The sequence below is a fragment of the Leptosomus discolor genome, chromosome 5 (assembly GCF_034619465.1).
Source record: "Leptosomus discolor isolate bLepDis1 chromosome 5, bLepDis1.hap2, whole genome shotgun sequence".
In the NCBI taxonomy this organism is placed as follows: domain Eukaryota; kingdom Metazoa; phylum Chordata; class Aves; order Leptosomiformes; family Leptosomidae; genus Leptosomus; species Leptosomus discolor.
In genome coordinates this window covers 13095051-13121909 of record NC_141395.1, presented here as the reverse complement: position 1 = coordinate 13121909, position 26859 = coordinate 13095051, and the positions used below count along the sequence as shown (strand labels likewise).

General features: G+C 39.0%; 1 protein-coding gene across 1 annotated transcript in view; it reads left to right on the top strand.

The window, feature by feature from the left end:
- The window catches only part of SLC49A4 (solute carrier family 49 member 4), a 65102-nt gene that overhangs the window by 10230 nt on the left and 28013 nt on the right, over positions 1-26859 (top strand). The window contains exons 2-3 of the mRNA XM_086465772.1: positions 9494-9587; positions 22374-22642. Of these exons, the coding sequence (XP_086321898.1) occupies positions 9494-9587; positions 22374-22642 (363 nt within the window). The remainder of the gene's footprint in view (positions 1-9493; positions 9588-22373; positions 22643-26859) is intronic.

The window sequence follows — 26859 nt, the reverse complement described above, 5'->3', positions numbered from 1 at the left end:
ACATTGAAACTGTTCACACAGAGGGAAATTGAAAGCTCACTCCAGTGACCTTTCCTACAAGTCACAAGACCTGCATGGATATTACATTGATGAGACTCTTACGGCTCTTTTTTTTTCCCCCAACTTGCAGCAGGGATAGTAAAAAGGAGAAACTTTGCACTTAGTGTCCTGCTTAGTGAATGCACTAGGCAGTATTTAGTGTAGCTGCCAATCCTTGCTGCATGGTTGCTTATTGATACTCTGTTGTGGCAAAGCAAAATGCCTCTGTATTTCTTAAAATGAAGAATTTCATGCACCGTTGGGTGGTGTGGGCAAGTACCACTAAGATAATGACAGAACATTTTCCCTGATAGATGTGTACAAGAGAGATTGTTTTTCCTCTCTGTCGCCACAGGTAAGGATCTGTAGTTAGTTGTGTGGTAATTAAGCCTGCTGTGCAATCGGGAGTCCTTGAAATGAGTGGGAAGAGAAAAGAGAAAGCTTCCCTCCCCTTGTTCAGTGCTGAAAGGGCTTGGATTGTCGGCGTTCGTCCAGGAATACAACAGCGAGAGCTAGAGCAAAGCTTGTTGTCTTGTACTTTCTCTCGACTTGTTAATGAGCATCCATAATTTAGCTTCAAAATTAATGAAGATGTTTAGTCCCCAACTGCATTATTAGCTATTTTTGTCAGTTGCTCTGCATCTCTTTCTGTATGTATACACTAGGACATGCATACACACGCACATGCCCTGTTAGGTAGTTTTTCAGTTTATCAAATGGCAAAGATGGATTAAATGGTTTGCCCGAATCTTCATATTTCAGTAAATATTGGAGTTGAGAGTTGAAAGCTGGTACCTGAGGTGAAGGAAGAAAGAACAACTCTTACAAGTGTTTGTATATTAATTTCACAGATTTAGTAGGCACTTAAATAGCTCTCTTTTTATTGTATCCCAGCACTGTACTGACCCCAGGTGAAGAAAAGACCTGATTTACTAGCCTTTCTAATACTAATGGTGGGACTGGCTCCTGTGTTCATGTGTTTATAGCCTGAATAAACAAGGCAGAGGGGGAAAAAAAGAGAAAAGTGAAGCAGGAGATAAGTGGCCTGCCTAATTTCATAAGGCATGTCAAGAGATGCAGGTCCTGCTGCCGCAGGCCAGTGCTCTCTTCTCTCAGAGGTACTCTGCAAGCATTAGGAGAGGTTCATTGCACTTGCATTAGTTGCAGATAAAATGGATGCTCTCTGCAGTAAAATGTATACTATCAATAAACAGCTAAAATAATTGGTCTCCTTTGAAGCCAAGAAACATGGTATTAAGGAATAGAAGATATTTTAGTGAAGAGTGTAAAACTGATTCTGAAATCACCATTTTGATCTCCAGGCAAATACCATTCACCTCAGAGCTTTGTTTATCTGTTCAGGCAAAATGTCAGTCTCTGGATTGATAAATAGAATTTACAACACTTGTAGAAACTTGCAACGCAGATTTTTAATCTGCATCTTTTGCCGTTTATTTTTCCATTGTTGATCTTAAATTATTAGGATGCTTCAAAATCCTTGACTGACATATGGACGGAAACTTCAATACTTGAACTACCTTTTTGTATATCCAAAAGCTCACATTAAGCCTGTGTGGTTCTTAAAATTAGGACTACCAAACTTTTAAACTGCTGCACAAACTCTGAAATACTTGCTTTATGTTTACAGCTATAGTCTGCCACCGACTGTGGTTAAATCCAGAGCTAACTCTGAAAGATGCCATAGAAGAACTTGTGTCATTGAGTTTGTAACAACTAAGCGTAGAGGAGTAGAGAGCTGGAGAATTAAGCTATACTTTCCTTGATATCTTTTTTGAGATTGATTGTGTGCTTGCTTGATATGCTGGGATAATATTTACACAGGATGGGTCCACTGATCACATTGGCTTGACGTCATTGATGCGAATGAGACAAAAGCACCCTGCAGCCTCTTGACATGGTTGTGGTAGCTTGTTATTCCTTCTAACAGGTGCAATCAAATTCTTATATCTAGAGTAAACAGAAAAATAAGGATTTTAATGTGCTTTAATGAATGTTAAGGAGAAAAAATAAAGTCGAAAAATAGCATGAGACGAGACGAGTATTTGCAATACAAACCAGAAGCGAGCGGTGCACTTAGAGTGTGAGTACTTAAGTATCTTGGTTTCCTTACAATCAGGATGCACATAGAGAAAGATGCAGCAGCTCGGGAATTGTGGAGTGGTTGTGTGATTGTCATAATAATTCTCAAATGCGTTATATTTAGCTTTGCTTCTCACAAATATGTTGTAGTAGCTTCTGTATCTGTTTTAGTTGTTACTTGTGTTCAGTCATTTCCCTCAAGATGAGTGTCTTCTCTCTGAAACACTTGGCTGGCTAAATTTTCTGCTTTGAGTTTCTTAGTTATATTGGGATTTTTTACAAGGTTCTTAACTAACCTCAAAATTTGGGAGTGATGCTCTTCTTATAAGGACTCACGTGATGAAGTTTATGCAGAGAATACTTGTTTTAATCTGAGAGTTATACTGAAAAAGGTGGGGACAAGTGGTGGCCCTCATATTTTCAGTTTTACACGCAGCCTTGCTGTGTCTTTTCGACAAGTGCTAGCAGCAGAAATAACTTTGTTTGGGTCAGACTTGGTCGCTGTCACCAGTCTTTCTTCCTGGTTTGGCAGGGTCTTCCCTGTGGGTTCCCCTGCATTGCTGGAGGTGACACTTAACGCGATATTGGCTGTTCTGAATTTCTGACCCTGATTAGAAAGTCTCTATCAAACCACAGGAACTATTTTACTTGAAGTTGCTGTGTTTACGCATACAAAGTTTGTTTCCTCACATTTAAATTTTGCAAATACTTATTTATAAGAAATTTCAAACTGCTCCTGATAGCCTGGGTGTTAACTGGGCGGCTATTGCTGACAGTTTCTGTTATAAAAAACTGTAAGATATTATAATGAGGAATTGCCTCCCTGAAGATCATTACCTTCTACATCTACATTTCAAGAGGTTTCTAGTACTTTGTCTGGGGATCTCCATCTGCCTACTATTTATATGAGGTGGCAACTGGAGCACAGTGTCTAGTGGAACCTGCCCTTGCTGTGCAATGCTCCACTGAAAGGTGGAAATGGGCTGTGTTGCAGGATTTGTACAGGAAAGGGTCTGCTTTTCATATCCTAGACAAGCCTGGGGATTGAAATGTAGCTCTGGGTCTAATTTGTTTCAGACAGGTCCTATATGATAGAGCTTGGTTCTTACTGTTTGATACCAGAAGGATGCTGTCACCTGTCTTGAAGATTCCTTAAATTGTTTCCTTCATTTTCAATCAGAAAAAAAAGTCCTAAACCTTTTCAGTTGAAATTTCGATTATATTTTGGCAGTGTCCCATAGAGCCAGGGGAACGGATAGAAACAATTTGCTTTAGTTTGTTTTAAAAACACAGCTTATGAAAGACAGAGCAGTAACAGAAGCATCAGCATCGTGTGCCAGAAAGAAAGGGAGATCCAGGTTGTGCTTAACATCACCCCATGATATCTTGGCTATCAAACAAGGAGTCATTTTGGATTAGTTACATATGACCTGGTAGTTTTTATCTCTTGCATTCAGTCTTTGTATTGGGTTCCCAATTTTTCTTGCTTTTGAGTGTAGTTGATGCTATTCTTGAGACTGTATTTATTTTCCATTGAGTTTCCAAACACAATTTATGCTCCTCTGCAATCAAGTGCTTTTGTGGAATTCGAGGCAGGCCCGATATACTGATTTTTCAAGTTTGTTCTATATGTTAGCAGGAAGATTGGGACCACATCTCGGCTATGAAGTCTTTTTACATCAGTGAAAAGGTTCTTTTGAAAATTGTATTGCTTGATGCAAGGGTGCTTCTGAAAGAGGATTGCTGCTTATCCTCCTTAATGACAGTAGTCAATTTAGCAAAGTGCAGGCACAACAGAAGTTTTATTCACCTTATTTAGAAGAAAGGTAGCAATTTGGGGGGGGGGGTGTTTTAAATCATGACAAAGATAGCTCATCTTGTGAGAGTAAATGGCACAGCTATTAGTACAATTTTGCTAGAATTTCATTCGAAATACAAAGATTTCTAGGTCAGTAGATAATGATGCAGGAGGAAGTTCTGTGCAGAGCTTTCAGGATCCCCTGACAAAGTGAGCTGTTTAATCAAGCTTTTGTTTCATTATGGCTAAATGTAAAGGCATGCATTAAGGAGGAAGAGAAACAGACTCATCCTTTGAAATGGACAACTGGTATCCAGCAAAGAAATCCATTCAAAAAAGGATGCTTGAACAGTAAGGAGGGTATTTAACAAGACGCAAAACCAATTCCAGGACCAAAGAAAAAACGTGAAAGACTTGGAGCTCAGTGCTTTGTTTACTGAAACCAAAGGTAAAGGTTCTTTTTTTGTAGGTTAATTTCATAGAAGGAAAAATGCAAAAGCCTGTACTTTATTTTGTCAAGAAAGGCAAAGCAATTTGTTTGAAAACTGAATTTGCTTTAAATTGAAAGGAAAAGCACAATTGAACAGTGAATTGTTGGAATGGTTTTTGAAATTGGGGAGTTTTTAATTTCCTGGTGTGTGTGCATCAAGACAGAAATTTTTATTTTATTTTAGCTAGATATGGTATAGTCAAAGTAACAGTACAGTAGTTAAGCAAATGCTCTCCGTTCAGCGTCAGAAGAGACTGTTCTCGCTTCCAGCCTGGTCTTTAAAAACTCTGAAAATGTGCAGCAGGCTGATGGCACTCATTTCTAGTTAGAGCCTTGTTGTATTCTGTATTTGTGAGGACTGATTTTAGTGTCTGCAGCTGAAGGAAGGAAAATCCTCAAATGTCAATGCATCTGAGAGCAGGGGGTGTGAGCTGTACGAGGGAAATCCACCTCTGGCATGGCAGGCGGAGGGCTGAATCCAGCAGCCTTTCCTGTGGCCAAACTTCAGTTAATCTTAGCAGAAAGGTGAAAACTGTTCTGAACACCCAACTGGCATTTCCCCCTAAGATGGATGCTTCATTAGGAGGTGGGGAAGACCAAACACCGTCAGTATCTGCCATTTGTGTGATGCTCTGAACTAGAAGTGTGTCGCTCTTGGCGGGTCTGTAGCAGTAGTTGGGGAACCGGGGTGCTACCATACGCTGGCCTCAGCCAGGAGGGATGCACCAGATGTTCGCTGCTGCTAGACAGCAGAAGTAGAAACTTCCCCTTCTCAACATGAAGACAACTTTGACTTGAATGTGTGTTTTGTGTGAGAAAGGATTTGTTTTTTACAGTCTGTCAGTCACATGTTTTATAATGTTTTATCGTAACAGGTGACTGACAGGTGAGAGAATGAATAGTCATACTTCTCAAAAGCTTACAAAAGCATTAAGCAGCTGTTAATTATGTTCTCTTTCTGAATGTCAAACTGATAATGTATAAATAGTTGCAATGAGGAGTTCACTGTAGCTGTACAACATCTTTTACTAAGTTTCTTGTTAAACTGGGCATAATAAATCATTACTGGGTTACAAGTCAGTAATGTAATGTTGGGGAGGAAATGCATTTTCTTTTCATGTACTTCCAAAAAGCATCTTGACCGTAAGCATGCTGGAAGAGTTGTGGGGGATGCAGCACCCACGTATTGGATGCTATCGTTCGATGTTGCTTTGAGGGAGCTGAAGAGCAGCTGGGTGCCACCGGCAGCCGCTGCCACCCACTCCTCTGTGAGACCATGGTGCAGCATGGTTGGGTTTTTCTTGTTTTCTGGGTTGGGCTGGGGGGGGCCCTGGGTTCATCACACTGTGTGTGTGTTGCTGCAGCAGCTGCTTTCCCAGTAGAAAGGAAAGGCAACTAGTGGGCCAGCTAGAAGTGTCCCAGGGGCTGGGTCCAATCAGCATATCCTGCCAGCACAGGTAATCATGGAGGTTTACTAGTACGACATGGTCTTGGCAGGATTAAAAGTCTGTGTTTTGCAGGAGAGTGTATTGTGGGTTGAGAGTTTGTGTTAGATCTCTAATATTGGCAGGAGTTTGGGGGTAGTTGTTTTAAAAAGAAATAAAACCCAGCAAATGCAGCGTGGGCTGCTGAAGTTGTAAAGCAGACTGTGTTATTAGCTGCAGGAGGGTTAAACAGTTGAATGATATTGACTGTTTCACTTGTAGATGGTGATTAATATCTTTTTATTACTGACTCAATTTCTGCAGCTAGCTCGGACTTTCTCTTGCTGTCAATGACGGTTGGCGATTCTGAACGTGGCCACACTTTGCTCAGCCGGTGCCACTTGTGGGGCCCAGAAACCTCCTGCCAGAGCAGGGTGGGAATGAGCATCTAACAAGAAAGGCTCCAAAGAACAGAAAACTTCCTCCATTGGCAGAAAATCCTTTTAAAAGAATTTCTTCCCTTTCCAACCATGTATCAGAAACCTCTGATAGAAGGGGACTAGAAAGTGGATGATGGATTTCAAGCAGCTGTAGCTAACCCCCATCAATTACTACTTGCATTTACAGAGTAAAATTAATTAAGTTAATTACATCTACTAAAAATTATGCTTGTTTGAATTACTTAAATCTTTTAAAATAGAGAAATAATTTCTTGCAGGGTTCATGGGCGAATTTTTTTCAGGCTTGGTTGGTTACTTTGGTTTATTGTCCCCATGATGCATGTTGCTATCTGAAACGCTCGGGGGTGCACCTTTTAGAATAATACAAGATGTCCAATTCAGATTAAGGGCCAATGCAACGTTTAAAGCATAAATACTGAAGTAATTATAAAAATACTATTAAAGACCAATTTCTAACAAAGATGAAAAGGAGGATGGATTCAGAGAGTTAAAACGTGAAGCAAGATAGAAGGGGAAAGTTCTTAGAGGGTAGAAATACATCTTGTAATTAGCAAAGATGATGTCTAGTATGATGCTTGTCTGACAGTCTTTTACTTGTTCATTTTGCTGTCATCATTTTCAACACACAGCTTTAACCAAAGTAATTTTTAGGTGTGTGCTTACATGTTAAGGTGGGAAAAAAAAAGGTCAAAGAATAATCTGTGCGATCAAAACATTTAAAAATGGTACATTGCAGTATGTAGTATTAAAGATGAGGACCTCAAAGAATGTTTGGAGAGATAAAACATACGTGATTATGGGGCTTTATCTGGTAATTTTATTTTAAAATTACCTGACCTGTAAGGTTGACATTTAGGGCTGGGGGAAAACTTCGGCATCCAATTCAGTTTTGCGTGTTGTTTTTCTTAGGAAACTTTTCTGCAGATTTAAATTAAAACTTTGTAGTGGTTTATGTGTTTTGGTTTGTGGATTTTTTTAAAAAATTAAAAATCGAATAGAAGCTTTTTTATTTGTAAACACTCCCTGTGTGTCCTGTGGTGATTTAAACTTGAACTGCTGTATAATACTCACTTACTGCTGTGCCTTGGACTTGCACCTGGCATGTGCCTCTGTGGCAACCCATGAGCACGACCTTGCAGGCTGTCTCTGTCCTCATGTCTCCTGAAAGGCAGAACATGCCATGTTTTGTGAAATGTAATTCAAAATACCCTGGTTTACGTGGAAAATAAGAAGGTGATACGTACATTACTAGAGCTTTCCTGAAACATTGCAGCAGTGTTTCCAAATGGAAAACTTAAGATTTTTCAGTTAAAAGACTTGTGTTTCCATTTTCCATCAATAAAATTCTAATTCTCACTGTGTACAAGTTCTCATTATGCAGAAAAGCAATGCTAACAGAGATTCATTTCCCAGGAGAAAAGGCAAAAGTGTCACACGTGATCCCGATACAAATAACTACCCCCACAACGTATGCAGTGTGGTAATGTGGGGTTAAGCATGGCATGAAGGCTCATGTGGTGGCCCAGCAAACATGAACAACAGGATTTTGAACAACATGTTATCCAGGCATTTAGTTAGGGCGCTCTGAACACGCACACTTGAAAAACCAGTTTAACAGCAACATGTGCTCGTTGAGCACAGAGTCAAGCAAGTAAGTCTGGGCAGGCATTGGAAGTCCTTCAAGGAAACAAATATTCTCGGCTGAGGCTAATTCTCCAGGGCATCAGGGATGTGAGGTGTCCTTCGGAGTCGCAGGACTGCGGGTGGCATTCCTTTTGTTAATGACTGAGCCATACCAATGGAAGTCATACTTCCATTTTGGAAGCCCTGTAACATTAACTTCTCTTTGGGCTAAGTCGATGGAGAGAGGAGCTGTCTTTGGTTGGGTTTGTGCAGTGTCCAGCACAACGAGTTACATAGCTGTGAGTGAGGTTCACTAGTAGCTATTGCAATAAGAGCATCCTCTAAAATTACATTTTGGGAAAATACATGCTCTAAAACGCACACAAAATTCACGTGGAGACAAAATATTTAATGTGACCGCAGGCTGGATTGTACTGATTACAGGAGTCATTAACATAAGGGGAAGGCTTCTCTGAAAATTGGCAGTTTTAGAAAGAATCAAAAATGTTTGTTTGTTAGGTGAGTTATCATAGGGACTTGTTCTTTTTCTGTCTGTGTTTTGGGTAGTTACTAGTTTTACCTAAACATTAGAGATACTGTGTGTTTGTCATCATTTAATTGTTTTTATTAGATTCTGCTAAGAACATGGAAGCCCTTTATTTTCTGTTTGTTGCTGTGAAATTGTTTCAAGTTTTATGACTTCACAGATGTAGACTGTATCAGCGTTTTTTAATTGTGCCTATTTATGATTTTGGTGTTTTACAAGATTCCGGAGGTTAAGACCCTCAGCTGTCACCATTTTCTTTCTGTTTGCTGCTGATGGAAACACCTTAGCAGCAGCAAGTAAACTGCTGGCAAAAGGAGTTGCAGCACTAAGATAAAGTTGTTTCTAATCTAAGTGCTTCTCAGTCGAGAATCGCAGTATGAAGAAAAAACATATTCAAGGAGTCAGGCGATTGTAGCTTTTTTCTAATGTACTATATTTACAACCTCTGACAATTTGAGCTGAGCGCAGCGAAAATCTGGCCTAATTGCAAGGACTGCAAAGAAATACTTGCACTTTTTTTCCCCTGAAAAAATGGTTATTTCTTCAGGATGAAATGATACCTGCATTATGAAAGAAAACAATAACAGTGCTGTGTCTGCTCATTAAGTGGTTGGAAAAGAATGTACAAGTCCAGATTTTTCTTTGGATCTACCTAGATTTCAGATCATTCACTGGAGCATATTCCCTGCTGCTTCTAATTCCAAAGGGAATATTGTACATTTTGATGGTACTTTTGTTATCACTTTTCACTTCCAGCAATGTCTGTAAGATTTCGGGTAAGGTCTTGTGCAGTAGTGTGCCAAGAGTAAGCCTTTGTAATTCTGGAGTGTAAGTATAGAAAATAACACAGGATTTCATAATGTATCTGTAATTCACATCAGCACCAAAGTGTTTATGATTTGAAAGAGATGTGCGTTACTTCTGTGAGACTGCATGTAGATCTATATATGTAGGCAGTATTTTTTTTGCAACATTGCTGACTTGTAAAATACTGTTGTTTTTTCATCTTAGGTCTGAGGGTAACTGTATTACTAACATCATCCCTCATGGTATTGGGAGCTGGCCTGAGATGTGTTCCAGTTTCGGACCTAGAAATTAGGAAGAAGTAAGTGAATTAGTTATTTTTAATATACATATTTTATACTTTTTGCTAATGTAATTTTTGCTGCTACTGCAAATAAATGTTAGTACAAATTTTCTGTATGAATTAGATACGCCAAATATTTGTTGTGTGGACGTGGACTTACATGCTTCTTTGCTTAAATGGATTTTTCTAGTCCTTCTATATAGTATCTGAAGATCAGAAAGCCCTTTACAAACTTGAGTTAATTAAGCCTCACCCTATCCTGCATAACTAATAATAATCTGCTTTGCAAACAAGGAAAGAGAGATTTAGAGAGGTTCAGAAACTGGCCCAAGATCACACAGGAAACCATGCCACAAACCCCTAAAATATGTAATTTGTATGCAAATGTTAAATAATGAGTTCATGTTTCTCATATTGGATGTATGGGATTCTGCAGTGAGAAAGATGAATTTACACAAAATAGCCTTTTTCATGTAGTCTCTTCTGGTCTGCATTCCAAATGTGGTTGAAATGAATGCCTTCTGTATACATGCAATTTAAGAGTTTGTGATAGAGGCAGATTCCTCCCTAAAAATCACACATTCTGAACAATTCAGTTGTCCTGTCAAGGTATCGTGAACCTGGGAATCCTCAGTAAGTAGAAGAGTCACACTCATTTTGTACAGCCAGGATTATGGACCACTACTTGTTGACTTAACTTTCTTTTGACTTTCATGCTGAAGGAGGGAGTACAAGCATAACTACATTTTTCTGCTTTAAAACAGTGGTAGCACTAGCTCTTCACTAGTTATGCTTGCATAATATGTAAGCATGAAGAAAACAACTTATTTATAAAAGGTTTTTATGTGTTTGGGGTTTTTTTTCTTCTTGAATTCTAGTCAGCTTCCAGGCAATCCTTGTATTATTTCAGCAAGTTAATTTTTTTTTCCCCTGCTTACCCTGAAAATCAGCTTGGAATCCTTTAAGTTAAGAAAGAAAATGTTTGGTGTGAAGTAGAAGGCAGGTGACTGGGTGCCATGGATAAAAGAAAGGAAGAGCTTCAGAGAGAGGACTGAGAGTGTTATAACCACGTCGATTGTAAAACTAGCCCTGATCAGGAGTAAGGAGCTAGGATGTAATGAATGGCTTAGTAAACTAAGTGCAGTGTGGCAAGTAGGGGGGATGCAATTTGAGTTCTTAGATGCTTAGTGAGTGTATAAGGAAACACCCAAGCTGCTCCTGACGTTAGTTGCCCAGTGTTGCACATTTCAGTGTGGTGTTCAAGGACTTTGTGAGCAGGGGAGGCTGAACTAACCATATTGTGCTGCCATGCACATTGACCCTTTTAAGGTGAAAATGTACTGTTAAAGCGGCCAGGAAGAGCTGTCCTCATTGTGCCCTTGTTTTACCTTAAGATGTTAAGGGGTGCTCAACATCCAGTTCATACATTCTGACCAGTCTTGGGTTAAATATATATATCTTTTAAATGGGCCAGATGGCTTAAATGCAATGAAACATGGAGTCTTATGTAGCTTTTCATTTAGGATTTATGCCAAAAGACTTGTGCTGCGCTAGGCTTTACCAAAGGATGAAGGCTGTAAGAAGCCGAGAAGAAATTCCCACATGAGATTTAGATGTAAGGTACATCATTTGGGGAGTGGGAAGGAGAGTTTCCACATGTTCTGATCACCTTTAAACAAAGTTTTCCAGTGTAACTGCAGCAAGGAGACCTAGGAGAACAATGGAATAAATGCCTAGGGAGAAGCGTTTAAAGAACAGCTTCTTTAACTAGCGAAAGGAGGGCTGTGGGCTGTATAGAGTCTGATGAGATGTATAAAATATGATGATACATTTTATTGAAAACTATATAGGCAAAAAAAAAAGAGAATATGAACAGAATCCTGGTGGAAAAGGTTACTGATTTCATATATTCATGCTGTGAAAATATGCATCATCTCCAGCTGCAATTGATAAATTTGCTTACTTAGCCTACTCAAAAATAGAGAAATTTTCATGAATTGCATCTCTACCTGAGGAAGCAGTTTGATCTTTTACACAGTTTGATTAAACATCTATGGAGAATTAATTATAGCTAACCATGTGAAGCAAAAGGATGGTTTTCAGTGAAGGTTTCCTGAGACAGCGTAAATAATAGTACGAACTGTGCGATGTTATACCAGGTAACCTGCATTATTTTGAGGGCTGAGACTGAAGGGCAATTTTCATCAATTACCTGAAGCATGATACCAAATAAAATAATGTTTTTGAGATGCACATTACTGCTTAATGCATTAGCAACAACTGGCTGAGCACGAAACTGTGCATTTATTCTGAATGTGTATATGCGTTAATGCGACAGTTTGAACATTACAGAGCCAGTCAGATGGACAAGATCACACACAAGCTAATATCGGAGTATTTCAGAAGCCAGTGTAACTGGAATTTCTTTAAATGCTTTTGCATGTTTTGTAGTGTGTTTCTTCAGTCCCTGGGTAATCTGCAGTAATACACTGAAGGATTTCCATGGGACAATTATGTCAGACTTAAGATACATAAAATTACAAGAACGTTCATGTGGTTTGTCAGGTTTAGGGTTTTTTTATCTACTTTGTAGCTGTCTCTGCTCCCTAAGCTCTTGTAATTTAACGTTAAAAGAGTGCTACTAAAGCCCATCACCTATCAGAGCAATCGCAGGCATGAGGAAACCACTGTTAAGACTGACGTTTAATCCTGACTGCTTTATGCTCCTTATCTCACACAGACCTGTAATATCCAAGTGCGTTCTTAAGCTCCTTTCTGGTCTGTAATTATTCTTTTGGCTCTAACATGTAACAGCAGACTATCTCCATCTGAGTCATGTTTTAAACACAAACCTTAACCTCTGTTTTCACTTTGTGCGATGCCCATGTATATGCACGACTTGTACAAGGGAGAATTCAGGTTGCACATTTGAGTGTGTCTCTTGAAGCAGATGTTCCTTACGGTGAATTTTTGTTCTCTGCAGTATGTGACCTAAAACTGTACTGGGAATCCATGCTAGAACTGCTTGAATTCTGAAGGCTGAAGTAGGAGTGCATGGCAAAAATGTGGGAGTATGGACGTCCATGTGAGATTGAGGGACTGACCTATACTAGTAAAGTCCCTCTCACATACACATACATATATGCTCTTACTTAGCTGCTTTCCTCCCCAGCCCTCTAACCTGTGAGATTAATGTGTGTATCATACAGACAAGAAGGTTAAAAAGAATTTTTCTTATCTACCATGCACTTGTGCATTTGTCAAATGTGCCAGATATGTGACCGTGAATTTGACTTTTAAAAATAAAACCCCAAACCATAATTCCTTTCTAAATGTTATGAAAACTTCATTTGCCACACCTATCTTTTTAATTCACAGTTAATGTAAATTATGTAGAACATTAAAAAAAGGTGTTATCAAACTGTTCCATTCCTGAACTTGTACCTTTTTCCCTTCCCTAAAGGTTACAAGAGCACCACTAAAGCTTTTTGCCTGCATTTTGTCCAGTCCTTTCCTTTTTGACTGCTGCTTGGCACTGAGTGCATATTTTCGTTGAACTCTTCTAGATTTTTATTATTTTATCCTGAACATTAACATTACTAGGAGGCCCTTTTTTTTAATAGAAAAAATAAGGATTGGTTCCCCCCCCCCCCCCCTCATATTTATCTCATATTCTGTGTTTTGGAATAATTTACATACAGCTTAGGTTTTCAGTAAGATTGTAAAATAATAAATCTAGGCAAAAAGCTGTATGAGCTGAAACATATAAGAAAGAAGGAAATAAATGATGAAATCAGCCCATAGCCATAAATCTGTGGCTTTTAAGACTGATGTAAGACTTTTAACATGTTTTGAAAGACAGGATAATTAAAGACATGGAAGTAAAGGATGTAACATAATTTGTCATTTGTATTGAATATATTAATTAAGCAATTTATTAGAACTTAGTATGCTGTGGGCTGGTAGCGTTTGGCCTTGACATTGGATTTCACAACCGAGAAGTAGTTATTGAGGACCTTGAGTCACTGCAGAGAGAGGGTGCTACTTGGCAATAAGTACCATTAAAACGTTGTCGGGAAGCCAGCAAAACAGTAACATGGAGAATGACAGTGGAAACAGGAGTGGTTTACAAACTCATTTATGGGGGACACACTAGTAATTTGTAGATCCTGTAAGGGTTGGGTTTTTTTTTCTTTAATAATACAACTTCTTAGGATGCTGAACTTTTTTGCCTACTCTTAGATATGTTGATAACTTTTTACTTTATTATATTTGAAGACTCACTCTTGCCATATCTTTGGTACATTTTGTTTCTGTTACCTAGTTGCAACCGACTTTGTATTTATTTTTGTTAGACTTATTCATTAATAGTTTCATGCCTTCCCTTTTTCATCCCTGAAAGCCTAAAGAATGACGTGGGATGATCATATTATTTGTCTTTCCTGATCCTAAAATGACTATAAGCCACCATTCTCATGTTTGAAAAATGCAAAGGGGCACCTCAGAAGTAATTCCAGTAAACAAAGTACATACTAGGATTTTCATATTCCCTGGCAATACTGAACACATGCACACCCCAAACTGGAGCAGCTGTGAAGAAAAGGCATTAAAATGTTCCAGGGAATGAAAAGAGCCTTTTAGGAGAGGATGGTAGAACAATTTGCCTGTAAGAAATAAAGGCAGTGATGCATGTTGCGCACTCCCTAACTCACTGGGGAAGAGAAATGAAAAAAGCATTTTGTCTAAAGCATGAGTAAACGTACCTGTTTGTATGCTGTAGCTCAGTGAGCATAGGGGGAAGATGATTAAGATGGGGAGCACTTGCCTGGTGCTGATGCCACTTGCTGGTTTGTGCTTTGGCTGCAGTGCTGGGGGAAGGCTGAACTGGGTTAATGCATAGTATCAGAAAAAGAGGTAAGTGGGGAAAAAAGGAAACAGATCATTCATGGGATGGGTAGGTTCTCATGACGAATATTTAATTTTTATACCCCCGTAACTTAAGAATTTAGCTTGGTTTTGTTACCTCCACCAGCTTAATCTTGTACACAGGTTTTATTTTTTATAAACTCTGCTCCAAAGCTGTTGTTTTATGTGAAAGGTCCTGTCAGTTGTTGCTAAGCGGTGATGCTTTTTTCCTGCTTTGCTTATTGTTGATGGTAGCCATGCATTTGGCGGGTGATTAAGTGTCCCTCTGGCTGCTCAGCGGTCCTGCCTGCCGCTGCCCGAGCTGTGCATTCTGTGGCAGCCAAATTGGCTTCTCCTTCAGCTGAAACAGCCTTAGTGGAAAAATGAGGCGGCTTGATGGTTTTGGTGATAAATAGCCTTTCCTCTTGCTCCTTTGCTGGATTTCAGCTGTGGCACTGTGGATGTCATCTGCCTCCCCCAGCAACAGGGGTAGCTGCTGAATTAGCAATTTATAGAACCTGTCTAAATTCTTGGAGTGGTAAATCCGGTAGATATATTAAAGGAAAATCTGAAATTTCAGAAATGGCTTGATACTGCAGCAATTAATGGGCAGCGTTTCTACAAGGCCTCAGCTAGTATAAGCCTATACTGGAAGGGAAGAGAATTTGTATTCTTTGTGGGATTTTTAGCTCCATCTCGTATAATGGCAGGTGTTATCCTCAACTGTAGAAAGCTTTTAATTTTTTTAATCATATTGAGCTCTTTTCCTTAGTCTTGTGACTCATAATTTGTTGGCTAATTTCTGTCCTTAAAGGAGAATTCATATTATGTGAATTTATATCGAGGTTGCTGCATTATGATTGAAACACCCTCTTGCTCTTTCACTGGCCCAAGAAAAATTGTGCAGGAATGTTTAAGTAGGTCTTGTTTATCCCATTCCCTGGGTTGCTCTATCTCCTGTACTGTCCTAGTCTTTTACTAAAAAATCGTACTTAGGGCCTGTCTTGTGCTAAGTAATCTCCATTAGCTCTCTCCCATGGCAGCCCTGATAGCAGCCAGTCCTGGTGCCTTTCCCTGATAACTTGTTTCAGTATGTTTTGCCTCATTAGCCCATAATGTAATTGCCTTTTTTGTCTTTGCAGCAGTACTGTTTGTTTTTGGTCTGTTCGTGTTTGATGAGCCTGGCCTCCGATAGTGTTGCTTTAAAGACAGTGGGTTGCTTTTAATAATGGGTTTGTGGAGTGGGTTAGCTTTAAAAGAAAAACAAAAAACCCTAACTTTTAGTAAGATAAAAAAAAATGCCAAAAAGAAGCTTTGATTTCATGTGCCCTCATCCTTCAAACTTGGATAAAGCTTTAGGTGAAGAAACTCTCTTCTCAGCCATGTGACAGCTGCGATGGCTGCACAATAACATGGCGTGAGGATGTGAGTGAATTTGTCACCGTACTGCCAGGGGTCTTGCTGTGCGCCCGCCTCGTCCCTTTCCTCTGTCAGGACGTCTGACAGAGACATCAGGGTCTTGGCCTGAGATTGCTGCTTCCTCCTTGCAAATCCTTGTCTCTGCCTTGGCAGGCTCTCAGTAATAATAATTTTGGAGTAACTCTGTTTTTCCAATCCTTTTGAATTTAAAAGTGAAACTCACTAGTTTTCAGACCATTGCAAATGTGTTTGCTGTTTTCTTTAAGAGTGGGAGAAGCAGCATGAGGCTGGAACGCCTGGGAGATGCTGCAGTCCTTTCCAAGTCTGCTCCCATAATGATGTGACCAACTGTGCTGAGGCCAGGGTTTGTACAGGGGGTGAAACGTGAGCCCAGTTTCTGATTAAAATGGTCGAAAGTACATTTTTAACTTTTTCTCTTTTCTTTTTCACTTTATTGCTGGAGATAATGTACCACACAGTGAGTCAGGCTTTCTGCTTGTAATAATTTTTCTTACTGATGGGGAAAAACAGCTTTAAATTATTCCACATATCAGTGGTCGCATGCATCAAAAACAAGCTGAAAAATGCTAATGGCCTCAATCCATGAATATCCAGAAGGCATAAAGCTTTTGTAGTATAAATATATCATTTAATGAAAATACTGAAAGGAAGTGCGTTTCCATGAAATTCATCTTTCAGAATGTTATTTTTAATAGATGAATTCATTGCTTTACCCAGGGGTATTTTTCTTTCCAGTCCTTTTCCAGACATAGACCCTTACTGCACTCTCTTCAGGTTATGAACAGAACAGCATTTGCATTGGGTTCTCCCCATACTCTGTAGCAGTGAATTGCTGTTGAGCATTTGACCTCCCTAATTTTATCTTTGCCTTAAAAAGTACCTGAAAATGTTCCACTTAATATAGGGTTCTTTTGTTGTATCTATTTTTGTGAGTCTAAAGGAAAATATCCTTTTCTAGTAACTCGATTGTGAAAAATCAGAGATGGTTCTTTACAAAAGTGGTATCAGTTCCCTCTGAGGTGTTATGACGCTCCTAATGTATCACGTGGATATGTCCATGTCTTTTCATATTCCTTTTCCTGGCCAAGCAACTTGCACTATACATCAATGTAGACACTCTAGAATAGGAGATATTTACTTGCTTTGTTGCCATGTAGTGAGGCTAAATTCAATAGCACTTGAAAAGTGCTCTGAAGTCCTCTGGTGGAAGGGTTTCTCTCATTTGCTTCCAGTAGTTCCCACAATGAGCTAATCGCTATATAAACTTATTTGTCTTCCAAATTAGCAGGAGTTGAACAATCCACTTCTTTCAATGAGTGAAAATGTCAGGCATGTGAAAGAAAAATCAGCCATTCATTTCTGTAAAACCTTAACTTCTTTATCTGGAATCCCTTTTTGTGTTAATTGTTAGGATCAGCAATTAATCTACTAAACTTTTCCAGGCTAAGAGGCACACTATAGTGCTGTCTTCGTGCAGCAGCGGTTAGCACTCTCAACAACTTCATTGCTCTTCACACTTTGCTAAACAGCAGAGAAATTGAATTACCAGGTTTTTTGCATTGCATTTTTATAACAGTTTGAATAGTGACTAAGCAGTCAGTTCTCATGGCAGCTAGTGGGAAAAGCATGGTAAAAGTTTCAGGGCGAAAAACCTGCACCAAAATCTCATCTTCACAAGGCTCTTCTCCCTTTTAGGGTCTAGAGGAACCTAATTTCCGCATTGACTGAGGGCTCGTCAGAGGCTGGTAGAGAAAATCCGTGTTTAGAGAGTCAGAGCAATGCACTGGGGCCAACAGCCTCACTCTTCCCCTGCGTTGCCTGCTGAAGAAAAGGTGACAACGCTTTTTCCACTCTGCTAATCAGTGTTAAAATACTCATGTGACTTCTCCAGCCCTAGCCTTCCCAAAACATGTTCAATTAATATGTCTTAGAACTGAGCTTTGGAGACTTATTTTAGTGTTGTGGTTTAAATCTGTTGCATTAGGAGTAATTTTTTGAGCAAGACATTTTCCCTCTACTGTTTCCTTTGTTTCCCCATCTGAGTATGGAAATTAATGAGATTTTCTTTCATTTAAAATTCTCTTAAGTTCAGGCATGAGACCTACTGTGGTAAAAACACTAAATGTCTGGGAGGTTTACGTAGGAACAGTGTTTATGTAGCACACAGCTTTTAAATAGCTTAACAAATCCAATACCTGACAGGACTGCGACCATGCATGAAAAGTTTCAACCCATACAGGGGGAAAAAGATAAATAAAGCTAACTGTAAATGGAAGCTCTTTCTCATCTCAACTATATGGTATTATCATCAATCACCGAAACCTTTTTCCTGTATAATCTAACTTTTCTTTCATACCCTGTTTGCTCAGTGATATTGTGATTTCAGCATTTATAGCCTTCCATGTGGTGGTGGTTGTTGTTGCCTATTAGGATACTGCAACAGTGACAGCAGGAGTGAATAAAGCAGGCCTAACCAGGTTACTTCTTAATACTCATATGAAGTCTTATCTCACGGAAGTGATGAAAACCATATAGTTTATAATGTGAATTGCCAAAGATTTGGAAAAGAGATGACAATATACTACAATAAGAGTTTTTCTTCTCTAATTTCTATTGGTGTATTTGAACTGCCCCTTGTTCTATCTTTTTGCAATTCAGAGGCCAGTTTTAGGAGCAAATGTGGTCTTTATTTTGTGCAAAGGGAAGTGTGTGTGTGTGTGTGTGTGTGTGTATATACATGTCTGTGTATTATTTTTTTATAGATAGATATATACATAATGTAAATGTATAAGTTATCCGTTACTATGATGCTCTGGCACATGACGTTTTGCACTAGCATTTACTACCAGTCCTCAAATAATTTTTTTTTTTTTTTTTTTTTTTGTAAAGAGCTCATGTTAAGCTGCAAGTTACAAGTTTGCAGAGCACACAAATTCATCAACACAGAGGTCAAGCGTGCAAAAACCTTGAATTTTTGAAATGAGTCCCTGACTTGGCTTCTGAAATGGTTAGAAGCAAGATATTTGGGATAGATGTTTACTTCCTCACTTTTATGTTGGACAGTCATTGATTATTTTGTAAGTCAGGGATGAATTTCTTGTGTCATTTTTTCCAATTTTCTCTCTCATGATTGTGATTAAAAAGCCTTCCAAGTCTTGTGTTATTTTTTATTACTTGAACTCAATAACATTCTGCTTTTTGATACATGAAAATAATTAGAAGATGATTGAATAAATAATGCACCTGAAAACAGAGCAGAGCTGGATAAATAACAGCTTAAAATTACCCTGTTAGTGTAATAAGACTGAAAATTATTTTTCCATCTGGATAGGGTCCTGAGCTAAAGTTATCTCTTTTAGCCGTTTTTGCAGGGAAGAGAAATCTTGTTGTGCAGAATGAAACTGAAATAATGAGAGGGAAAATTGCAGTTGCTCTCTGCACCTTTTCAGTAGCAGAAACAAAAAGGAAATTGGGGAGTAACAAACAAATGTCCCTTGGTGTTGGAGCAATTTTTAGCACTGATGATGTGCAAGAGAAGACTCCTGTGGGCTGTGAGACCAAAATCCAGCACGGTGATGATAAGACGTTGTAACAAACAGCAAAAAGCCACCGATACTGTTGTGTTCATATTTCTCTGTCAGATGGAACGGCTGCTAGATACGTCTCCCAGAGTAGCAGCTTGGTAAACGCTCTGAATGGCATTTTGAATCTCTTGTCCCTGCTTCTCTAGGGAAATTAGTTAAGGATGTGTAGAGGAACAAGGAAAATAATCTTTTTCTCAGGAAAAAGTAGCTTCATTCAAGCCAGTATTGAAAAACATAAAGTAAGGTTTAGGCTGTTATCATATGCAGAGATATTTGAGGTAGTAGTCTGTATATCAGTGGCAATTTAGTCTGAAAATCGTGTTTATTAACCTGAATATGTTAGACTTGAAAAATTAAGCAATATGAAGATAAGAGATGCTCTACCGTAGATGATAATGTCAAGCTTGGAAAATGCCAGAATGCAGATGGGAAGGGAAATCCGTGGGAACAGACAGCACACCAGGCAGGGCAAGGCAGGAGGGAGAGAGCAACCCCTGACAGGAGAGACCTACAGAGAGACAAAAATTGGCTCTTTCTTTGCGGGGGAAGACAGAAAAGTAATTTAGAATTAAAATTCTGGATTAAGATACTACTTTCTCACTTTGGATCTGGAAAGTAAAATGAACATCTGTTTCTCCCTCCAGGATAGAGGTCAGTTAATAGCTTTATTCAGATGGTGAAGTTTGATAGACATAATGTAAATCTGAAGTGTAAGTACATGAAAAAAGTATATATAATTCTCACAATATGTAAATTGGGTTGTTTGGTGGTTTGTTTGGGGTTTTTTTACAAAACTTTTCTTCTACCAGATGAAGTGCGTACATGCCCTTAGGCGCTGCAGAAGAACTGTTGTACTTTTTTTACTAATTTTAGTGAGTTTTATTTGCCCTTAGGATTTCTATAGAGTAGGCGTATTTGAATTAAAACAATGTTATCATAGTGGTCTAAGTGAACAGAAGTGTTAGTATGGCACCTGTAGCTATAAAGGTTATTTTGTGGTGACAGTTTCCCTAGCATACAGTAACAAACCCACAATTTAAGAATTAAATTCACTTTGGAGCGAAAGGAGATACTAAAATAAAACCTTTCTATGTTGCAGTATTTACCTCACTTGCTACTGAAATGCAGCTGTTTCTGGGGATGTAGCATAGCTCTGCAAATACCCTCGAACAGTTCAGGATAAGTTTGAAAATAACTTATTGTAATGAGATAAGTAGAATGCAAATACCAAGGTGCACAAGGATACCTTGGTTTGTCTAAAGAACAGGGGGTTGGAGAGTACCCATAAGGAATTAATGTGTGTTCTCCAGAAAACTATAGCAGAGCATTATTTAGAAAGTGCTTTTTATTTATTTGAAACTGTTTAATTTTATTTTATTGGGGGGCCCTAGTTTAGCAAGCATTAAAATGGCCTGACCATGCCATGGTGATGTCAATCTGAAACACATCATGAACAAATAGTAATGAAATCTATCCTCACTGTGTGAACTTTAAAAAAAAAAAAAAAAAAAAAAAAAAAAAGGATTGCAATTGCTTATATTTAAGAGTGGTATTACTTCTGTTCTATCTTGGTAAGTATTTCCTTCAGATGATATGTAATAGGTTTTTCTTTTTTTCTGTATATTTTTATAAATTTTGTTTAAAAATTTAATTTCTAATCCGCTGAGATTCAGTAGCATCTATTCCTTCTTATTGCAATCTAGCTTGTTAATTTGATAAAGAATCTGTCAGCCCTTCTTTTGCATATTTTGTTCCTTTGTGTGCTTTAAAAAACTCAAGCTACACTGTGTATTATTCAGCCGTTTGTGGCTTGAAACATTGCCTAAATGCTAACTTATGCTTCCCCATTTTCAGGCCGTAGCTTTTTATGTCTGACAACTCAAGTCTTGCAGCAATAACATCAAGTTCCTGCTATGCTTAGAAAAACACCACCCATTTAAAAATATCATCTTGCACCATTTTATTGCCCAATGGATAGATCTACTTTGGAGGGTTGCAGTGTTTTGTTTGACTCGCTAGCTGGTTTTTATACATGAAGTTTTTATATAAATTCCAAAACCCTTTTGCCTGTCATGGCTGATCACTTTTTGGAAAAGTCAAAGTGGAAGGTTTCTGGCTCACTTCCACATGTAGAAGAGCCTTCAAAAAGTCCTTTCTGTATGTGCTCATTGTACTAATATTAAGCCAAAGTTTGCCGAGTCTTCACTGCTTGGAAGTACTATCTCTGTTCTGTCACCAGCCTTATCTGTTAAATCCCAATGAGTGTGAAAAACGAGAAAAATCTGGGTTTGCTTGGCTGTTTCAACAGTATGTTGAGAAAGGCCAGATTTCTGGAGAAGACGATTCTCTTGGAAACCTCAACAGCCCAGCCTCCTCATCTGTAGGCACATAGAGCTCATCTGAGTGTGTAAATAAAAATAAATAATGCAGTGAAAAAATATGCAGAGTATTTTGCTGAAGTGTTTCAATTTTGGATCTGTCGTAACTGATTTCAATCTTCAGTTGGGATTTATACAGGCAAGGGGTCAGGCTTAAGACATTTGTAATTTAAAGCTTTCCTGCTACTACACCTTTTCTACTTTTATATCCTATCATGATACCTTTTTTTCTGCAAAGAAAGTCCCTTTTATTCCCTCTTACTTTCCTGCTTTGAAGAGAACATTTGCTTCTCCATTTATCTGAGGTAATGAGACCAGAGTAGCTCTGGATTCTTTAAATCAGTCTAATTGGGCTTCTTTTAGTATATAGAATATTCTTTTTTTTCCAAAGGACTTTCATTTCTTTGTGCAGTCGCTCAGTCTCCAGCACTCAATATCTTACATGGTTTTTTAATTAAAAAAAAAAAAAAGACTGTGGTCTCTCTTCTCTATTCCAGGCTGATTCACGGAGGGCAGCTGTTAAACGGCTTGGCGGGGCCAACTGTGATGAACGCAGCACCATTTCTTTCCACGACGTGGTTTTCTCCGGATGAACGTGCCACAGCAACAGCCATCGCGTCACTGCTCAGTTACCTGGGTGCTGCTGGCGCGTTTCTAGTGGGACCCCTCGTAGTGCCATCTCCTAATGGAACATCTCAGCTCCTGCTGGTATCACAGAGCAACACTGAGCACATCAAGGACCGCATTGAGGCTGTGCTGTATGCAGGTGTGGTTTCAAAATAAAAATTTTTTAAAAAAAAATATTAAAAATTTACATACTTTCATATGTGTGTTTGGTACTTGTGAACCACTACCCTCTAGTGGCTGGTCTGCACAGAAAACAGTTACTGACTGACAGAAAATTCTACGTGGTAAAATGTTGCACTGTCAGAAGGCGTTGGGTTTTTTTCCCTTTTGTGTAGGAAAGTTTTAAAAGTAGCCTTTTGTACAGACTGTTTCCAGATGAAGTATTTCAGTTGTTTTATTGGCTGATCTTAGGAGAAATGACTTCTAGGAGAGCTTTTGCTTTTCTCTGAGCTTCCAAACTGGTTTTAGCTTCTTGAATTTTCATTAAAAAAAGTGTCCATGACAGGTTGGGGTTTTTTCTTTTGTTTCCGTAAGGATAGAAAGCCGGTAGTCTTTCATCATTAAACTCTTTCCTGCATTAAATCAGCCTTAATTTATGATTTGCTTATGCCTTTGAAATGTGATTAGTTTATTAGTATTTAAGAATCTAACATTGAAATTAAAACTCAATAGACTTTGTTTTTAACTAAACCCACGTAATTCTTATGTGGTGAGCAATTTCAATGCAGCGACAAGTTTAGTGGAAAAAAGCCACTGATAAAAAATTCACCTGATATAACGTAGATTTTATGTCCTTCCTCTTTTTCATGCAATGGCTTCTACAGCTCTTTGTGACAGTTACAAAAATTAGCAGCAAGCTTTAAGGAAAAGGAGTTGCTTAAGTGGCCTAAGAGTCTGTGATCTGATTCTCAGTGGATATAAATTGGTACAGCATCAAGAGCAGCTGAACTTTACCGTACCATGGTGGTTGCACATTTGGTTGGTTTTTTCCCCTGTTATAATTGCAGCCTCTGAAAACCAGCCACGAGTTAGCCCTAAGTGTTCCAGAAGTCTTAAAGTACATATACTGTGTAGTTTATATGCAGGTTTATGGGATTGAGTTAAGTGTTTGTGATCGTTTATTCGTGGACATTATTCTTACGGAAATTTTGTCAAGTTAATGCTCCTGTTGGGTGAGGACCACTTTACTGTTCATTTTAAAGAAAGCATAGTAGCAGTTGGATCGCTCTTTCAGCAAGCATTTTTGAGTAACCTACTTTTCACTGGACTCAATTGTATTGGAACAATAAGGAAATTTGGGATGGGTTAGGCCTTTTTCAAAGGTAGATATTATGTTAGACTCTGAAAATTTTGTGGCAGATGAAAACAGCTAGTGTGAAAGAAGGAAAAATGAAGGCAAGTCAGCTTTTGTCCTGAGGAGCAGAGATAAGGGGAGGAAAAATATAGCAGTTAGAGAAGTGCTTTAGTGCTCCCTCTCCAGATTTTGCATGGAGAGAGAATTCATCTGTGTAAAGGAAGTACAGATTTGTGCCTAAAACCACTGGTTTGTGTCTGGCAGCACTAGAAATGTTTCTTTCAGCAGCCCATTAGATTCACTTTCTCTTCTGTTCCCCTCTGGGAGGTTTTCCTAAGCATTTTCTTTGGAAACGAGGATGGATCTTGCTTGCCACCAAGGTTCAGAGGTGTGTCATGCCTGCCTTGTGTCTCAGCACAGCTCCTTCTGCCTTTCTGAACTGGCAAGGGTTTGGGAACATCCTGTAGACCTGTTTGGGATCATTGGTCCCAGCATAAGATGATCCTACAGCAATTCTTCAGCTTCCTAGAAGATGTGTTTTGTGGGACATCTGTAGTTCTTACTTAGTATTTGAAGGTGCTTTAAACAGAGATGGTTTCTTTGTGCAGCTGTGCTTGTGGTTGTCATGGAGTGTGTCTTTTCAGGAGCCACGACTGCTTTAGCTGTTCAGGCAACGAAAAAGAGCTGGTTTACAAATGTTGCTGGCTGGCAGTAAATCACAGGGATGGTGACAAAATGTCCAACTGATTTACAATTGGTAGGAACTCAAACAGGAGGCTGCTTTGGATCCCTCATGGGATTTGTCCTGTCTCACCTCAGCCCTGTTTCCCTGGAGAGCTGAAGGAGCAAGGTCCCTACTGTCGGTCTCCCCTGTGCTCTGTAATGGTAGGTAGGTTCCAGAGGTGGAAGGAAGGCTGCCTCATGGTGGGTGACAACCTTGTGGTAGTTGTACAGCTCTGTTCACCTGTGGACCAAAAAATACCTGGTAGGTGTGGTAGGGTACTATTTGTCCCCTTAATCAGCTAGGCAGAAAATGAAGCTCAAATTGACTTCTCAGATTATGAGTAAAGGTATTACAGAATGTAGCAGAACAAGGAACTGGACTCAAATTTCCCACTTCCTTAGCAAGTGTGGTCAGGCTTGGTATGACTTCTTTCAGATACTATGGGAAAGCCGGTTTCACAGGATGAGCACTCTGCGTTCCTAACAGAGTTGTGTTTGCTGCTTTTGCATGAGGTAGCGTTAGATAAGCAGCCTCCAAAAGTTAGGTGATGACTTCTAATGGTAATGATGTGAATTGTTAACTTGGGATCAGCAGCATGCCAAGAGTGTGCTAATTTTCCAAGGACTTAACCTCAAACACGATTACAAAGCAATTGCTTATAAACCCATTCTGAAATTGCTCTGTTAACTCCAGTCTCTTCTGTGTTTTAATAAATTGATGTTCGTTTATCTCAAACGTGGACTAAGAGCTCAGCTGAATTACCACAGCCTCTTTCTGTGTCATCTGTGTCGCTGCACGTTCTGGTTCACAGCTGAAATAGTACAGAGGTAGCAAATCAGGATTGAATTGTATTAGCTGAATTGCATAAGGAAGCATGAATTATTCTGGACTGCAGCCAGAGCTTTTAGCCATGTGCTCTCCTATATATCAATGTAAAAATCATTATTTGTTTTTTTTTTTAAAAAAAAAGTGTGTGTGTGTAGAGTGCCCTCATTCGCCCTTTACATTTCAGGACAAGATGGGGAGGAGGGCTTCTGGGTTTGGGTATGGTTTTGTGCTATGAGTAGCTTATCTGAAGGAAAAAAAAAGTTGTATCAAGGAGGCTTGTGTCTCTGTAAACTTCTGTTCTGTTTGGGGCTTACACAGGCAGAAGCATGCCGACTCCCTATGCTAAGATGCAGGCATTTCTCCACTTTGACAGTCACGACTCACTGTGGCATGGTACCCAGCTCTTGTGAAGCACTCAGATTCACTCAACAACAGATATACATAGCTGTGTTTCTGCACACTAATTTATGCTGACTTACCTAATTTCGAGTGCTCTGCTGCATCCATTGCACTGTTGAGAAGCTGATAGCTCCTGTGGAAGAGTTCTTCTTTTGTGACTGCAGCTCCCTTGGTCTCAGTATTGACCTATTTCTTACCTTTTCTCTTTTGCTTACTTTTACTCCCTGCTTACAATCTAAAACTTGTCCTGGGAATGTGTTTTTCTTTATCTATTCTGGTAGAGTAAATGATGATGGATATAAAGTTGTGGGTTTCCTAATGAGGAAGGAATGCAACATGTAAGAAATCAGATATGTTTGGCAGTACTTGGACTTTTGATAGAGATGCAAGTGTGATACAGAAAGCTAAGATGGCACTAAAGACTTTTATTCTTCAATAGAGGGAGCTGCTTTAGTTTCCAAAGTACATTCTGCTCTTTTCTTTTGGCCCGAGGGCAGTGCTTGCAAGGCAAATTTGTTAGCCTGGAAAGTGTAACACTGGGAAACATTAAAGAGTTGCAAGAAGGTACTACAAGGACTGCATGCTGAATTTAATAATTAAAAAAAAATAAAATATGAACTGTTACTATACTGGTTCTACTGCAGCAATTTGACTGGCAGGAATCTTGAGGCAACCAGTAGAAGAGGCCCCAGATGGGCACCTGTTATACAATATTACAGTGACTAAAAAGATTCTGAACGTGGTTTACGTTCTTTAGAAAAAGAGCTAGCCTTTCCCCTTATGGCATTGCGGTATAATGAAGTTAAATAATAAGCACCTCAGGCAAAGTTTATGGGTTTGTGTGGTGACATTCTTGTTGGCTATACCTGTCTGCAGTCTGAAGTCTTCCTTTAATATGTGATTGAAGCATGTGTATGCATGTACATATGTATACCTATAAATATGTATACCTATAAACCTATATGTAGACCTAGATGCAGGAGAAGGGGATAAACAGCTTTTGGCAAGCCTTACTTCGTTGTCTAGTATCGTCCTGTAGTGACAAAGCATCTCATCCTTTTCTTAGATCTGGGACGATTGGTTACAGCCAGTTCTTTATTCACTGCTTATC